We start from the raw sequence: 17,608 nt of genomic DNA on the forward strand, positions 1-17,608 counted from the left end.
AATGTCAGTGTGAGTCAAAAAGCTTTTTTCAAAGCAATTTAACTTCTGATGCTTCATATTCACAGCATGGGATTTCAATGAAGCCTTTACGAGAAAAACTTTTATTTCTCTAGTTTCAAATAGAAAGATACAGTACTAACACTGAAACCAAATGATTTTTTTTAATAATTTGAAGCAATTAGAACCAAGACACAAGAAGAATCCAATACTGGATCTAGAAAAAAAAATAGGGATTTGTAATTGACTAAATTTAATGTAAGTAAGTGAAACTTTTAAGAACATGAATTTCATTAAAGAAAAATATTTTGAGAAAAGTAATGAATCAGACAAATTTTGGAGCTCTCAACTGATAAAAGAATTGAAGCAAAAATTATTTCAATTAGAGATGGAAAGAAGTATGTTTAAGCTCCAGAAGAAATGAATTATATTTTTATTATTATGCTCAACTATAATCAAAGCACATAAATTTGAAAATAAATCAAATATAATAAAGAAATAGCAGAGAAGTAAAATTAAATTCCCAATCACAGATGAAAACTCACCAGCAATATTGAAAATAAAATTGAATAAATTTCTAGAACCAGGTGTTTTTTAAAAATGTTTTATTGATTTTATAATTTTACATTTAAATATTTAAAAAGCAACGTGGCAGCTGAGTTAATCAATAATTCAGTGACATACAAGTATCTTTAGTACAAGTCTCAAACTACCACATTAAATATTTCCTCTCTTTTCCCCTTAATATTTACTGTTTCATGTTTAAACTAAACTAATATCCTAATTAGTTTTTCCCAATTTTTGGTTTCCCTTAATATTTAAATTTAACATTTAATATTTATAATTTCAAGTTTTAAGTAACCAAAGTTCCCTTTATCACAATTCATCACAAAGACTAATATTCAGGATGCATGTCTTATCTATTTGAATATATTCTATTTCTCAACATCTTACATCATGTAATTAATAATACAGTATAACATTCTTATTTTTTATTAATTTCCAAATGTCTTAAATTTAGTAATCAAAGTTTCTCTTGTTTCAACATCAAATACTTCTTCTCTTCTTCTCTTAATGTCTACTATCTCATTTTTAAGCTAGTACAGTTCTTATTATATCAGCTAAGTAGACATGTTTATTACATTTATCAAGATTTTTAGTTTATATATATCTTAATTGCTTTTACATTCAACTTTTATAAACAAATCAGTACTCAAATTTTACTTTTTAATATTTATACTTCCAAGTTTTAAATGACCAAAGTTTTCTTTATCTCAGTTCATAACAAAATCTAGTATTCAAAGTATACACCATGTCTATTTGAGTATATTCTATTTTAGTCCTCACTAATAAGTCAAAACCCCAATTTTCTTCAGCCTTATTCTAGCTTTCTTTCTTTGCCAACTCGCCTTCCATACCCGTGTTTTTAGGTCATCAAATAGATCTCCCTCTGTTATTATATATATTGTTTGAGATAAAAGAGTCCATCCAGTCACCATTTTTTTGGAAGGGTTAATCATCTCTCTATTTTTCCAACTCGACATAGTTTTGAAATGTTTATCTTCCCTTTGGTTTGTTCTTCTTCTTGATCCTCAGGTTTCTTCTGGTTTATATAGAAATTCTTTTCCATTTTCAGTGTTGTCAGTCGCTTTTCTGGGTTTTCTGTTACCTGTGTTTGTTGATCAGTTGAATCTTCTATCATAGTATTTGATTGTTCCACTTCTTATATTATATTCTGGGTAGTTGATTCTTTAGTTGTAATCAAAGTTTGGGTTTGTATATCTAGGCTGACATCTTGTTCTTTTCTGTAGCTCCTTATTTAATCAGAAGCTGTAAGAAGTTTCATAGATTGCTTTCAACATAAAGAGAATCTGTTACTGATCTTCATCCATGTTTTCTTAGTGATGTGTTAAATTAAAAGCTTTACAGAGAATGAAAATAATTTTGTCACTGAGTATAGAACACAGCTGGGCTTCTCACAGCTGATAGCTGCCAAGGTTGCAAGTCTTATCTATAAGTCTGGGCTTCAAGCCAAGTCTCTTTTAGACCATAACAAGTTGTAATATCAAGTTTAGCCACAAGATGTCACCTATACCATTTAAGATTTATCCTGATAAAAGTTGATCTATATAGATTTGTTTCAGTGATTATATGAAAAGTAATACCAGAAATACCTTGAATTCCATTGATAATAATAATTGGGGAAAAAGGGTATGGTTTTTCTTAATATAGCAAAAGCTTTTGATGATTTGGAATGGTCTTTTATAATTTTAATTATAAAGTAATATCCTATAGATTATAAGATTTAATTTTTAATTAAAAAACAAGGTCTGTTAAGATTCTTTTCTTGAAATGGTTGGAAGCATTGCATTGGTTTTAATATCTTCAGATAAATAAAATAGTTCAAAAAGATTTAGAAAAACAAGACGGAACATTCAGAGGACCTAACCATATAGAAAACATTTACAACAAATTTGGGTTAACTTCTCGTTGGCGGAAACTAAATAAATCAAAGATTGCAGTATTAGATGGCTGCATTTTTAACAGGACAACTGATCGTCACAGGCTCTCTTAAACAATACTGAATTTGGTGGGCTCAAGGCACAAAACATCAGAGTCCCCATACTCATATACTATTACTCATTGCTCATCACTCTTCTCACTCCTCCTTCTGCTATTTCTCCTGTTCTTGAATACTCCTAGAAAAATACCTCCCTTTCTGGCTTCTATGTGCTGCTTTACCAGCATCAGCACCAGCACCTCAATCTTCCCCTTTTTCTCTCACGCTCTCAGCTGCTTCATAGCAAAGCTTTTATAGGCAAATTCGCTGAGCTGATGCTGGGGAGACGGCTTAAAGAAAGCAAGGAAGAAAGCAGCACAGATACCAGCAGTTTCCTGTGTAGTTTGCTTTTTCGCACTGATATGCGGCAATGGGAGTACCAAATAAAAATAAACAGCAGTTTTTTGGCAAATATCATACTCAAGAGAAAAGTGGCAATAGATATTTTTGGAAGTCATGGTCACATGAAGTCCACACTTAAAAATATGCAGTGAGTCACTTAACAATGGCAACTGGTAAGCAAATGAAAAAGTCTGGAGTGTTTTTTTTAAAAAAAAAGACTGAAACAGATAGTAGAAAGTTGACCGTTTTTCATGAGGTCAAATAGTTTTATTGTGATATAACACCAGAATACAGTAGATATCCATTAAAAAAAACCCTCTATAGTGTATATAAAGTATTCCTTCAATTCAGTGTGTTTTTTAAATGTCCATTACAACTTTGGTACATTATAATTTTATTATATTTCTTTTAAATACTTTTTGCTTCACAAACTCAACACAAAATACAAAACTAATCTGAATTAGGGATATTATAATCTACACAGTGGTGTTCAGTGGTAGGAAAATACCTGTCCCAATTAGTTCATGTTACTAGCTAAGCTGTAAAAGCAAATCTAGCAGACATGACCAAGATATGCACCATTAAACAGCAAACAACTGTTTTGTTTGTTTTGTTTTACGAATATTTGCAGCAGCACAGCTTTTATACCACTCAACTGATTATTCTTGTTGCATTCCTCTTTTCATTTGAAGGCCATAAGTTAGCTCTCTTTTTTTAAGAAAAAATGCAGTTACCCTTGTGTATTTAAATTAAGGATTCAGTTTCAATACTTGACCTGCCATCCAGTATGATTCATATTTGCACAGTTTGACCTGCAGCTGGCAGACATAACAGGAACAGTATTAGAGAGACAATGTGGTGCAATCAACCGGAGATTGTTTTGTGGGGAAGGAGGTATGACGTTACAGTAAACGGGCATTCCAGTGGCTGTAAGTGTTCCTTGACCTGATTGATTAGGGAGCACGATTGGCTGTTGATATGACTGTTGTGGTAGTCCTTGAGATCCCTGCGTCATTGGAACCTAAAAGACAGTAGAAAGGAATAAATTAAGCTGCAAACTGAAATAGATGAGCCTATCGTCTCTCATTTTATTTCATTAACAGGTCAGAGTATTGAAACCTATCTTGTATTTATCTTTGGTCCATTTTTCCCAACTTCAATTCTAAAATCTTGCATTTAGAAAAGAAATACCAATACAGTGAAAAGTGTGGCTGTGATATCACCTTCCATCTTCTATACTTTCATCCTTAGAGTCAAGTACATATTATTTAAGCTATAACAGAAAGCAGCAACAGTAACACTTAAGGAATTAATTGGCTTCCATTAAATATTTTAATCTGCGGTTCAAACAAATGAATAGAAGAAAAATAAAACTTGAAGGTTATTAATATAAAATCCTCAATAAGGGTGTCTAAAAGCTTGTGAAAACCTCTCTTTATATATGTGTAGAGTTCAGAAAAAGAATGTGGATTAATCTAATTTTGTTTCAAAACCACAGTGGAGATGGAAAAGGAACAATGACAAATTATAATAATAGCATGGAGTTAGAATATTTAATTTGAATTAGCATCCAAGTGCAATTTTATTTGTGTGCATCACAAATTAGTAAATTAGTAAAAAAATGAAATAAACTTTTAGGATGCAACCCTGTTCACTACTGGGCAGCTTGAAAAAAAGACTCATAAGGAATTATTCCTAGTTGTTGTTGTTAGTTGCAAAGTCGTGTCTGACACATCGCGACCCCATGGACAACGTTCCTCCAGGCCTTCCTGTCCTGTACCACCTTCTGGAGTCCATTTAGGCTCAAACCTACAGCTTCAGTGACTCCATCCAGCCACCTCATTCTCTGTCGTCCCATTCTTCTCTTGCCCTCAACCTTTCCAAGCATTAGGCTCTTCTCCAGTGAGTCCATCCTTCTCATTAGGTGGCCAAGGTATTTGAGTTTCAACTTCAGGATCTGGCCTTCTAAAGAGCAGTCAGGGTTGATCTCCTCTAGGACTGACCAGTTTGATCGCCTTGCAGTCCAAGGGACTCGCAGGAGTCTTCTCCAGCACCATAGTTCAAAGGCTTCAATTCTTTGGCGCTCAGCCTTTCTTATGGTTCAACTTTCACTGCCATACATTGCAACTGGGAAGACCATAGCCTTGACTATATGCACTTTTGTTGACAGGGTGATGTCTCTGCTTTTTAGTGTGCTGTTTAGCTTTGCCATGGCTTTCCTCCCCAGGAGCAAGCGTCTTTTAATTTCTTGGCTACAGTCCCCATCGGGGGTGATCTTGGAGCCCAGGAAAATAAAATCTGTCATTACCTCCATTTCTTCCTCATCTATTTGCCAGAAATAGAGAGGACCAGATGCCATGATCTTGGTTTTCTTAATGTTCAGTTTCAACCCAACTTTTGCACTCTTCTTCTCCCGTAACAAGAGGCTCTTTAGTTCCTCTTCACTTTCTGCCATTAGAGTGGTATCATCTGCATATCTTAGGTTGTTGATATTTCTCCCAGCAATCTTAATTCCAGCTTTTGATTCATCTAGCTCTGCCTTTCTCATGATGTGCTCTGCATATAATTTAAACAGGCAGGGTGACAGTATACAGCCTTGCCCCACTCCTTTCCCAATTTTGAACCAATCCGTGGTTCCGTGTCCAGTTCTCACTGTTGCTTCTTGACCCGCATATAGGTTTCTCAAGAGACAAATAAGATCCCATCTCTTTAAGAACTTGCCACAGTTTGTTGTAATCCACACAATCAAATGCTTTAGCATAATCAATGAAGCAGAAATAGATGTTTTTCTGGAACTCTCTAGCTTTCTCCATGATCCAGCGTATGTTGGAAATTTGATCTCTAGTTCCTCTGCCTCTTCAAAATCCTGCCTGTACTTCTGGTAGTTCTTGATCCATATACTGCTGGAGTCTAGCTTGTAGGATGTTAAACATAACTTTACTAGCATGTGAAATGAGTACAATGGTGCGATAGTTTGAACATTCTTTGGCACTGCCTTTCTTTGGAATTGGAATGTAAGCTGATTTTTTCCAGTCCTGTGGCCATTGTTGAGTTTTCTAAATTTGCTGGCAAATTGAGTATAGCACTTTTACTGCATTGTCTTTTAAGATTTTGAATAGCTCAGCTGGAATACTGTCACCTCCACTAGCTTTGTTGTTGCTCAGCTTTTCTAAGGCCCACTTCACTTCACATTCTAGGATGTCTGGCTCAAGGTCAGTGACCACCTCATCGTGATTATCAGGGACATTAAGCTTGTTCTTGTATAGTTCTTCTGTGTAATTTTGCCACCTCTTCTTAATCTCTTCTGCCTCTGTTAGGTCCCTGCCATTTTGGTCCTTTATCATACCCATTTTTGCATGAAACATTCCCTTCATCTCTCCAATTTTCTTGAAGAGATCTCTGGTCATCCCTATTCTATTGTTTTCTTCTATTTCTTTGCACTGTTCATTTAAGAAGGCATTCTTATCTCTTCTAGCTATTCTCTGGAATTCTGCATTTAATTGGGTGTATCTTTCTTTTTCTCCCTTGCCTTTTGCTTCCCTCCCTTCCTCAGCTATTTGCAAAGCTTCCCCAGACAGCCATTTTGCTTTCTTACATTTCTTTTTCTTTGGGATGATTTTAGTTGCTACTTCTTGTACAATGTTACCAACCTCCGTCCATAGTTCTTCAGGCACTCTATTAGATCTAATTCCTTAAATCTATTTGTCACCTCTACTGTATATTCATCAGGGATATGATTTAGTTCATACCTGACTGGCCCAGTGCTTTTCCCTACTTTCTTCAGTTTAAGGCTAAAGTTTGTAACGAGAAGCTCATGGTCTGAGCCACAGTCAGTTCCTGGTCTTGTTTTTACTGACTGTATAGAGCTTCTTAATCTTTGGCTGCAGAGTATATAGTCAGTCTGATTTCTGCGTTGGCTGTCTGGTGATGTCCATGTGTAGAGCCTTCTCTTGGATTGTTGGAAAAGAGTGTTTTCTATGACCATCATATTCTCTTGGCAAAATTCTATCAGCCTGTGTCCTGCTTCATTTTGTACTCCAAGGCCAAACTTGCCTGTTATTCCGGTTATCTTTTGGCTTCCTACTTTAGCATTCCAATCCCCCATGATGATAAGGACATCATTTTTGGTGTTAGTTCTATAAGGTGCTGTAGGGCTTCATAGAACCAGTCAATTTCATCTTCTTCAGCACTGGTGGTTGGGGCACAGACATGGACTACTGTGATACTGAATGGTTTGCCTTGGATTCGAACTGTCAGTTTGGGGGTTGTATCCCAGTCTTGCTTTTCCTACTCTTCTGTTGACTATGAAGGCTACTCCATTTCTTCTGAGGGATTCTTGCCCGCAGTAGTATACCTGATGGTCATCTGTCCACTCCAAGATTCTCAAGGAACTGGCAGATGTGATCTCAGAACCACTGAACTATATTTTTCAAAGATCCTGGAGCACTGGGGAACTACCAGAGGACTGGAAAGAGCTGAGGTAATTCCCATCTTCAAAAAAGGGAAAATAAAATTGATCCAGGAAACTGCAAACCTATCAGCCTGACCTCAATACCTGGGAATATTCTGAAAAAGATAATCAAGCAACGAATCAGTTAACGCCTGGAGGCAAACAAAGTCATTACCAAAAGCCAACATGGGTTTGTCAAAAACAGATCATGCCAGACAAATCTTATTGCATTCTTTGACCAGGTGACAAAATTAGTGGACTAGGGGAATGCTGTGGATATAATTTATGTGGACTTCAGTAAGGCATCTGATAAAGTAGACCACAACCTATTACTTAATAAGATAGAAAAATGTGGGTTAAACAGCATCACCACTAGATGGATTCATAGCTGACTGACCAGCTGCACTCAGCATGTGGTTGTAGAGATGGAGGTCAAGGATATGAAGGGACCGTGTGCAGCAAACTGCCTGCCTTAGTATCCTGTTATCTGCATGTCTATGACCTCATTCCAATTAGCATTGCCAAGGACTGCCAGGAACCAGCTAGATATGAGAGACTCTGCCCTGGCTGGGATGTTCGGATGTTCTCTAAGATTGACTAGGGAGTACACCAATATACCATGCTTTTGCTGTGCGTTATTTCCTGCTTGTTAAAACTGTATAAATACAATAAACTCTGCATAGGCAGACAGACATTTTGGGACACCCTGTGATGACTGGTCTCTGAATCCCACATTTTGGCGCCTTGAACAGGGACAAAAACAAAAGAACAGGGAGAAAAACAAATCAACAGGGACAAAAACAAATTAACAGGGACCTCCCTCCGGGGGAGCAACTTTCAACATATTTACTTTCATCTGGAATAGACCCCAAGGTACCTTCGTCCTATGGGACCCCTCAGAGGTTAAGTATGGGTTGCAATCTATCTCACCAACAACAGCAGCATGTAGAGGAACTTCACTTCCTGCTACAAAAGTCAGAGCTTAAAGCACCTGAGGCAGAGATAAAGAAGTTCGTTGGAGAGATAGGGAAACATTGTCCTTGGTATCCAGAGCATGGGATGCCCCGTTTACAGGACTGGGCAAAGATAGGGCATACTTTACATCTTTACATCTCCAGTTCAGATATTACATCTATGGTTTTAATGCCGTCACGCAGTGGAAAAATTTGGCTCTGATGCTTTAGTAGGGCAACAATTGACCACAAAACCTCCACCTGATTATGATAAAATAAAATTTTTCCCCCTAAATCATCTTTAATTGAACCTTCAGCGCCTCATGAAGAGGTTAATTCTTCTGCTTCTTCACAGCCATTGTATATCCCCATGAGGCAAATTTTAGAGGAACAATTAGCAAAAGGGGAGGAATGTAGAAGAAATTGCTGACGGGTCTGGTCCCTTTGCTTCAGTTGATGCTCAAGTTGTTTTACCAGCTGCTTCTTTACAAGTTTCTTACCAAGCATTTGGAAAAGTACCTGTTTCTGGCAAACCTCATCAAGCCTTCTCTAACATCAGGCAGAAGGCTACTGAGCCATATCCTGATTTTGTTAACAGATTACAGGATATAGGAATAGCCTTTTATCAAACCAATTTATTGGCAGCCGCTTTATCACAAGGCAGCAAGCCTCAAGGAAACTGTTATAACTGTGGAAAACCTGGTCATTTTAAAAGGGAATGTTGAAATCCAGGAGGGGGCATGTCTGCAACATCTTGCAGCCCTTTCTACTAGAGGTTGAAACCAAAAGCAAGGTTTTTTTCTGTCTTTTTCTTTTAATCTGGCTCTTTGGACAATTTGATTCTTTTGTCAAAGTTGAGGACACCTCCCACTTCACACCTGCAAAAGATCCCAGGTTCAGTATTCCTTTTAGTCTTTCCCCACTGTCTTTTGAAGTTGGTGGGATAAATTGTAAGTAACCATAAATGATCCTTTCCTTTTAATTAAAAGAGGAGGACTGTTTGGTCTCAAACTCCAAATTGATGTGTGTTTTGTTTTGTTATATACTTATATTTGTACATTTGGAACATTAAGTTTGGACTTGGAATGGTGAGAAAAATGGGAGATGGTTAAAGGGCCCTATAAAACCATGTTTGGTTGGAATCACCTCCTGATTTTTCTCGCTTCTTGCAGGACAAGCCATATGTCTAAATTAATGTTGTTTTACTAGTATCTGTGTATATATGTCAGTCTATGTTGTTCTGTGTTATTCCAAGACTTGGAAGAGGGTATAAACCCCCTCTGATAACAATAAACAAAAAGGCCTTATTTAAAAACAAACAAACAAAAAGAGATTTGGAACAAGGAGCTCATTGGCTAATAATAATAATAATAATAATAATAATAATAATAATAATAATAATAATAATAATAATAATAATAATAATAATAATAATAATAATAATAATAATAATAATAATAATAATAATAATAATTATTATTATTATTTAATTTTTATACCGCCCTTCTCCCGAAGGACTCAGGGCGGTGTACAGGGCAATACAATAAAATACAATATATAAAAATTAAAAGAAATATTAAATACAGTAGCCCAATTAAATAAATCAATACAAAATGTTAAAATACCCCTAAACCCATCAGACCTGGCCGGCTTGTTCAAATAAATATGTTTTTAGGTCACGTTGGAAGGAGCGAAGGTCGGGAGCCATCCGGAGCTCCACCGGTAAACGGTTCCAAAGGTCTGGCCCGCCCACAGAGAACGCCTTCCCCCTGGGGGCCGCCAGTCGACACTTTTTGACCGACAGCACCCTAAGGAGGCCCTCTCTGTGGCAGCGTACTGGACGAAGGGAAGTTGATGCCGGCAGCAGATGCTCCCGTAAGTAACCCGGACCCATGCCATTTAGGGCTTTATAGGTCGTAACCAGCACCTTGAATCTTACCCGGAGGACAACCGGAAGCCAATGCAGCTCACGGAGTAGAGGTGTTACATGGGAGTATCGGGAAGCCCCCCCCACCACTCGCACGGCTGCATTCTGCACCAGCTGGAGCCTCCGAGTAGTCCTCAAGGGCAGCCCCATGTACAGAGCATTGCAGTAGTCCAAACAGGAGGTCACGAGTGCATGAGTGACTGTGCACAAGGCATCCCGGTCTAGATAGGGCCGCAACTGATGCACCAGGCAAACCTGAGCGAAGGCCCCCCTAGTCATAGCTCCTATATGATCATCCAAGGAGAGCTGTGAATCTAGGAGGACACCCAAGTTACGAGCCCTATCTACGGGGGGTAATATCTCATCCCCCATAATTAGCGATGGAATATTCTGAATTTCCCGAGACGCCGGCACACACAGCCACTCAGTCTTGTCAGCGTTGAGTCGAAGCCTGTTCCTCCCCATCCAGACCCGGACCGCCTCCAGGCAATGGGACATCACGGAGAGGGCATCACTGGGGTGGTTTGGGGTGGAGATAAAAAGCTGGGTATCATCAGCATATTGATGATACCCAACCCCAAAACCACGAATGATCTCACCCAGCAGCTTCATATAGATGTTGAACAGGAGAGGCGAGAGGACAGCTTCCTGAAATTATAATAGTGATGGGTTTGCCTGGAGAAAGTATGAAATAAAATTTTTTGTATGTTAAATTGTTTATGCCGGCAGTTGGAATGGACGTGAATGAGTTAATTTGCTGATGTGTAAATGTGTGTTAACCCTCAAAACCCTACCACCCCCACCTCCGTCCCAGGCTATGAAAGGAACAGTAAATTGCTGATTTTATTGTTGTAAGTGTTTGCATGAGAAGAGTTTTATGGGGGATCTGTGAGTGAATTTATGGAAAATGCATGTGAAGGAGAGCAAGCTATTTTTTTAGTGGTGAGATTTTTGTAAAATTCCTTTTACCTTTTCTTTTCCCCCTCCAGTCTCTTTCTCCTCCCCTTCCTGCTGTGTTACTTTAAGAGTGAGAGAGAGAGACAGAAAAAAAGGGGGGGGTCATTTTAACTGTTTTTTTCTCTCTGCTTGGCATTCTGGTCTGAGGAAGGGTGGGTGGGTGTGAAATTTAATACCCACTCTTGCAGTTTCAGCTTGCAGTTTTTTTTTCTGGAAGGAGGAGAAAGTACTTGTTGGACAATTCTTTCTGAAATCTTTTGAGTTTTAAAACAAATTACTCTGCATTGTTTTGTTTAGATTTGTAAGTTTTAACCTACTTGACAGAAGTTTGTTTCCATCTGACTGGAATCATAGTCAGTGTGCTTTAACTGACTATGTGGGCTGTATTGCATATCATTTGCCTAAAGATCCTCGGCTTGTGTGTTTAATGACTTCCTATCCGCCCATTGCTTTCATCTTCTCTGCTTTTGCAAGCTCCAACTGTTTTTTTCAGATGGAGGGTGAATGAGAGGAGTGATTGCTTACGAGGATTCTCATGATGATACATGGAAGGTGTCCTACACTGCAAATCAGTCGTCCCTGCAACGCTCAGAATTGTCTGCTATTTTAGCTTTTTATACATTTTTTCAACAACCTTTTAATTTAATCTCTGACTCTCATTATGTGTGTCAACTTATTTTTAATCTTCCAGGTCCTTACATTACACCCAGGATTGACTCCAATAATATGGCTCTGTTTTTAACTTTACAGCAACTACTACAAGACAGAAAGCATTTATATTTTGTTTCTCACATACACAGTCACTCGTCTTTTCCTGGACCTCTTTCTGAAGGCAACAGTCATGCCGATACTGCTGTTCATGTTTTACCCACTTTGTTTTCAGATCCTTTCTTCAGTCACTCTTTTTTTCATCAACATGCCAGGGGGCTGGCACAAGCTTGCCATATTCCACTTGACCAAGCCAAGCAAATTGTTTCATCCTGTTCCCAATGTTCTGGGGCATCCCCCTCAGGGGACACGGGAGTTAATCCCTGTGGTTTTGCCTCTAATCAACTATGGCAAATGGATGTCACCCATATTCCCTCCTTGGCTCCCTGGAAGTACATTCATTTATCTATTGATACCTATTCAGGAGCACTTTGGGCCACACCTCAACGAAGGGAAACAACTAATTATGTTATTTCTCATCTTTTTTCAGCCATTACTGCCTTGGGCAAACCCCCCTCTTTAAAAACTGATAACGGCCCGGCCTATTCTTCATCGGCCTTTTTGCAATTTTGTACAACCTGGAATATTGTTCTTACTCATGGGTTACCCTACAATTCCACAGGTCAAGCCATCGTGGAATGTGCTAATCGGTCCTTTAAGGACTGTTTTCACAAACAAATAAAAAAGGAAGGATCTCGGGTACCCAATTTGTCGTGGGTAACACAACAGGTTAAAAAAGTATTATTTACCTTAAACCAATTGAATGTCTCTATTCAAAATTCGACCACTTATCAGAGACACTTTCAACAGAAAACAAGCTTGCCTCCCCCTCTAGTATATTATTGGGCATTACCAGAAAAAACATGGTTAGGGCCGGTCCCTCTGATTACTTGGGGAGGAGGATATGCTGCTGTGCTTGCTCCTACATTACCCTTGTGCGTCCACCCAGCTAAGGATGTCGTGGCACCAGTCCCTGAATCTGGTTCCAGAAATGGCCAAAATGACTTTACAGACGGCACAGCAGCCAATACAATCTTGCCAGACCAGCCGTCCAGTAACGTGGGGAGATATGAAAAACCTGACCACCAAAGTGCAGGCAGTGCTGCAACAGCAGCATGTGGAACAAACCCCCGAGAATTTATGTGCTACCATTTTTGCAATTTTAACTGCCAATTCCTTAGCCATTATTTGTTTATGCTTGATTATTAATTGTTGCCCTTTAGCGACAGCAGCTGTCATTGCATCCAAACATTCACTTGAGCAGCGAATGAAGCAAAACCTATGGGTGCAGCTAGCTAACATCACACAAAATGAAGTCTTTTGCTTATCTGAATCGTATGACATGGAAAATTTGAGTTCAGCCTAGATCAGCTGGTGGGCAGGTCATGCGTCCTCCTGGCCTGGCTACTCTCCTCGCTCCCGCTCTTCCCAGGCCCAATCTGCTGCCCCAGTTGGCATGCTTGCAGATTCCCACCCAAAAAATAAATAAATAAATAGAAAAGGCCAATTTTACAGGTTGGACTGGAGTGCCCTGGAAAGGCGAGCAGGCAGCACTTCTGCACGGACTGATTGTGCTTTCGGCAGGTTTCACCTGCAATTAAGGCAGGGCAAGGTTTTTGGCTTAGGGGAGGATGAGGTGGGGAGCTGCTTGTGTGGGCATGTGTCTGCTCACATAAGTGCGAATGTTTGTTTTGCTTTGCTGAAGGTTATATTTTCCTTCCTTTTCTTCCTGTTTTCTTTCTTTCTCTTTCTTCAGTGGCTTCCGAACTTCCAAGCGCCCTCCACATTCTTCGCCTCTCTACTTTGTTCCGCCTCTGGGGGTGGAAGGAGAAAGACGCATTCTCCAACCGGCTCTTCCTTCCCCTTCTCTGGGCTGGGCTGCAATCTCCTCTGCTGCTTTTCCGCCTCCTCCTTCCTCCTCCCCCGCCTTGCAGAAGAAAAGGAGAAGGCAGGGGGTTTCCCTTCCTTGCCCAATCCCAGTGTTTGCAAGAGAGGCAGAAGTGATCACCCTTTTGCAAGCAGGAAATCTTGTACGGGAATTGCAGCCAGGGATCCCCCCCATACACACACACACACACACACACACACACACACACACACAGACACTTTCCCTGGCTTGCCCCTTATGTGGGGTTTCCTTCCTCGCGAGGAGACCCGCAAGATTTCCTGCTTGCAAAAAGGCAATCACTTCTGCCTCTCTTGCAAACACTGCGTTTGGGCAAGGAATGGAAACCTCCTCCTTCTCCTTTTTTTCTGCAAAGAGGGAGGAGGAGGAAGGAGGCGGAGAATTAATTAAAACTCCACAAACGAGAATTAATTAAAACTCCACAAACGAGAGGCCTCGGGGTGGATCTCTGCCCTCCCGTCAACACCGACTGCGAGCGGCCCAGGAGATAGGAGGAGAACCACCGTAAAACAGTGCCTCCCACTCCCAGCCCCTGAGATGCCGCAGTAGGATACCATGGTCGATGGTATCGAAAGCCACTGAGAGATCTAATAGGACTAGGACAGAGGAGCAACCCCACCAGAGGTCATTCACCAGCGTGACCAATGCCGTCTCTGTGCTGTGCCCAGGCCTGAAACCCGATTGGTATGGGTCCAGATAATCAGTTTCCTCCAGGAACAGAGGAAGCTGATGCGCCACCACGCTCCCAACAACCTTCGCCAGAAAGCGAAGGTTGGAGACTGGACGATAGTTATTTAAAACAGCCGGGTCCAGGGCAGGCTTTTTGAGGAGGGGTCTCACCACCGCCTCCTTCAAGGCAGCGGGGAAGACACCCTCCTTCAAAGAAGCAGTTATTACTGCCTGGAACCAGCCTCGTGTCCCCTCCCGAGCCGCATAAACCAGCCAGGAGGGGCACGGATCCAACAAACAGGTGGTGGAGCTCAGTCTCCCCATGATCCTGTCCACATCATCAGGGGAAACAGGATTGAACTCAGTCCAGATAACATGCTCAAGACCGTCCGATTCCTCCACGTCAGACTCCGCCCAGTCAGAGTCCAAACCGGCCCAGATCTGAGCGATTTTGTCCGTCAGATGATGACTAAACTCCTCGGCCCGTCCCTGCAAGGGATCCTCCCTCACCTCCTGGTTAAGAAGGGAGCAAGTCACCCTAAACAGGGCGGCCGGGCGATTATCTGTGGACGCGATGAGGGCAGCGAAGTAATTAGCCCTCGCCGTCCTCATCGCAGCAAGATAAGACCTTATGAAGTTTCTTAACTGCAATTGGTCAGATTCGGAATGGCTGGACCTCCAACCACTCTCTAGACCCCGTCTCTGACATTTCATCTCCCAGAGCTCCACAGAAAACCATGGAGCCCAACGAGATCTGCGCTGGGTCAGAGGTTGCAAGGGTACAATACAGTTGAGTGCCTCAGTGGCCGCCCTTTCCCAGGCACCCACCAAGGCATCAGCTGGGCTGTGAGTGAGGGCCATAGGTATAGACCCAAGCACCATCTGGAACCATTCAGGGTCCATTAGGCGCCTGGGGCGGAACCATCTAGTTGGTTCTGCTGCCCAGCAGCGGGGGGTGGCATAACGGAAGACCAGCCGCAGGAGATGATGGTCGGACCATGACAGGGGAGTAACAACCGGTAAACCCCGTCCCAAATCATCCAACCACTGTCCAGACAGGAACACCAGGTCGAGAGACTGACCCCCCACATGTGTCGGGCCTTGAATTACCTGGGTCAGGTCCATGGCCGTCATGGAGGCCATGAACTCCCGGGCTAGCTCCGATGACCCTCCCAGGGAAGGCAGGTTGAAGTCACCCAGCACTATGAGCCTGGGGAACTCCACCAACCTGAAAGGGTGTCAAGCAGCTCGGGCAGAGCTGTTGCCACACAGCTGGGCACCAGGTATGTAAGCAACAAGCTCATCTGAACCCGAGAACCACATCTCAGGAGGAGGGACTCATTCCCACCAATCTGGACAATGGTGGTCTCCCGCGGACATAAAGTCTCCCTGATAACCACCGCCACCCCACCGCCCCTACCCTGAGCCGCAGGTGAGATTGCAGCCCAGCCCAGAGAAGGGGGTTGGAGAATGCATCTTTCTCCCTCCACCCCCAGAGGGAGAAGCTCCCCCTTGCCTGTCCGTGCAAAGTTGCCAGCCATGCAACAAGCCCGGTTGCAGCAAGTCAAGCGGCAACCATTTTCTTTCTTTCTCTTTATTTTTTCCTTCCTTCCTTCCCATATTTTTCCTGCCTTCTTCCTTTCTTGTCTTCCTTCCCTCCCTCCCTCCTTCTTTCTCTCTCTCTCTCAATAAGCAAACAATCTGGGCTCTGACTGGCTTCTTTGCACTTCCTCCTCCTCCTCCCCTGCCAAGTAAACTGCATGCAAAAATCCCAAAAACCACCCTCCCAATCCTGCAGCAGGCTGAGATAGGCAAGCCCGAGCATATTCTCTTCTAGAAACACTAATTTGTGATAAAGCAAAGTAAATATTTCCAATTTAGTTGAAGTGAATATTATGTTTTTTTTTCTTTTTCAATAAGGGTATAAGGCTTGAGAAGCTATTTAGAAACATTTATTACTTTTAAGTGACAGACTTTTACAAATGGCATATTATATATTATTTTTAATAGCTTGAGTGTTTATGCATATTGATTTTATTGGCCAAACCCCACAAATGGAATAAATTCCAAGCTATTACTTAATAACAGTTTTATAAAACTGAAGAATTACATTTTTATTTTTAAATATTCAGCTTCAGATAAGTGATCTAAAAAACCTGATTGAACAAACTTCAAAATAGATTCTAATTGGCAAGACTGATTTGCCTTCACTTACATTTTCTCCCTCGCTCACAGTTTAACAAAAAAGGGAAGCAGTTGTGGTAGTGGGGGGATTGTATCTAGACAACGGAGGCATCTTTGGAAGTTTTCAAGTACACAGAGCATGGCTCTTTTCTCATAACAAAATGAACAGAAGTGATTGGTAAACGTACTGGGCTGTGGATGGCTCAGAGGGAAATGGGGAAATAACTATGCTTGTGTTTGCGTGGGAAATCAGAGCTGGTTTCACTTCTTTTGTGCCAATGTAGATTTTCAGGAAAGTATTATATTCTTGGTAAAATTATGTCCCAGGAGTTTCTTCTTCTGGAAATGCCAACTGGATAGTTGACACTAATTATCACAGCCAATGTTCAAACTCATGCTGAATAATAAAAGAAAATTAGCTAAGGAAATAAAATTAATAAAAATCTCATTGCCTATAATATCTAGTGTTTCTTGCAAATTATGCCTTTTCTCACTGCTTTTTCCTACACTTGCAAGGAACTAATAGAATATTTGTAGCTCAAGGTTGAACTACGTAGTTTTTAATGCTTTTTTCTTGCAGATGTTTCATTACCAAACTTGGTAACATAATCAGCACTAGTGATGCTACTTAGTTTGGTAATGAAAAGTCTGTAAGAAAACTACCATGCTCAGAGACTCCACTTGTAAGGAAAAAATAAATTGAAATAGGCATATAGAATTGCATATTTTATTTTAATATATGAACTATGAGGGACATGAAAATATCTTTACAAATAAAGATGCCTCATCTTCTCATATTTCTAATACTTGTGGGGTAACACGACTGTAAGAAATCTGATTTATAATATCACCATTTTAATTTAGTGAACACTGGCTGATCTTGAAAAGCTAAGCAGAGTAAGACCTACTATTTCAATGGAAATACAATATCCAAAGCAGAATTTGGCAAGTAAGT

The 17,608-nt window shown here is 40.7% G+C and overlaps 1 protein-coding gene across 1 annotated transcript in view; it reads right to left on the bottom strand.

Annotated features, from left to right (window-relative positions):
- Positions 1-3,219: 3,219 nt before the first annotated feature.
- ARPP21 (cAMP regulated phosphoprotein 21) overlaps positions 3,220-17,608 on the bottom strand; it is a 141,320-nt gene continuing 126,931 nt past the window's right edge. The window contains exon 20 of the mRNA XM_081345175.1: positions 3,220-3,920. Coding sequence (XP_081201301.1) covers positions 3,663-3,920 — 258 coding nt within the window. The 3' untranslated portion in view covers positions 3,220-3,662. The remainder of the gene's footprint in view (positions 3,921-17,608) is intronic.

The sequence above is a fragment of the Vipera berus genome (assembly GCF_964194415.1).
Source record: "Vipera berus genome assembly, chromosome: Z".
NCBI classification, from domain to species: domain Eukaryota; kingdom Metazoa; phylum Chordata; class Lepidosauria; order Squamata; family Viperidae; genus Vipera; species Vipera berus.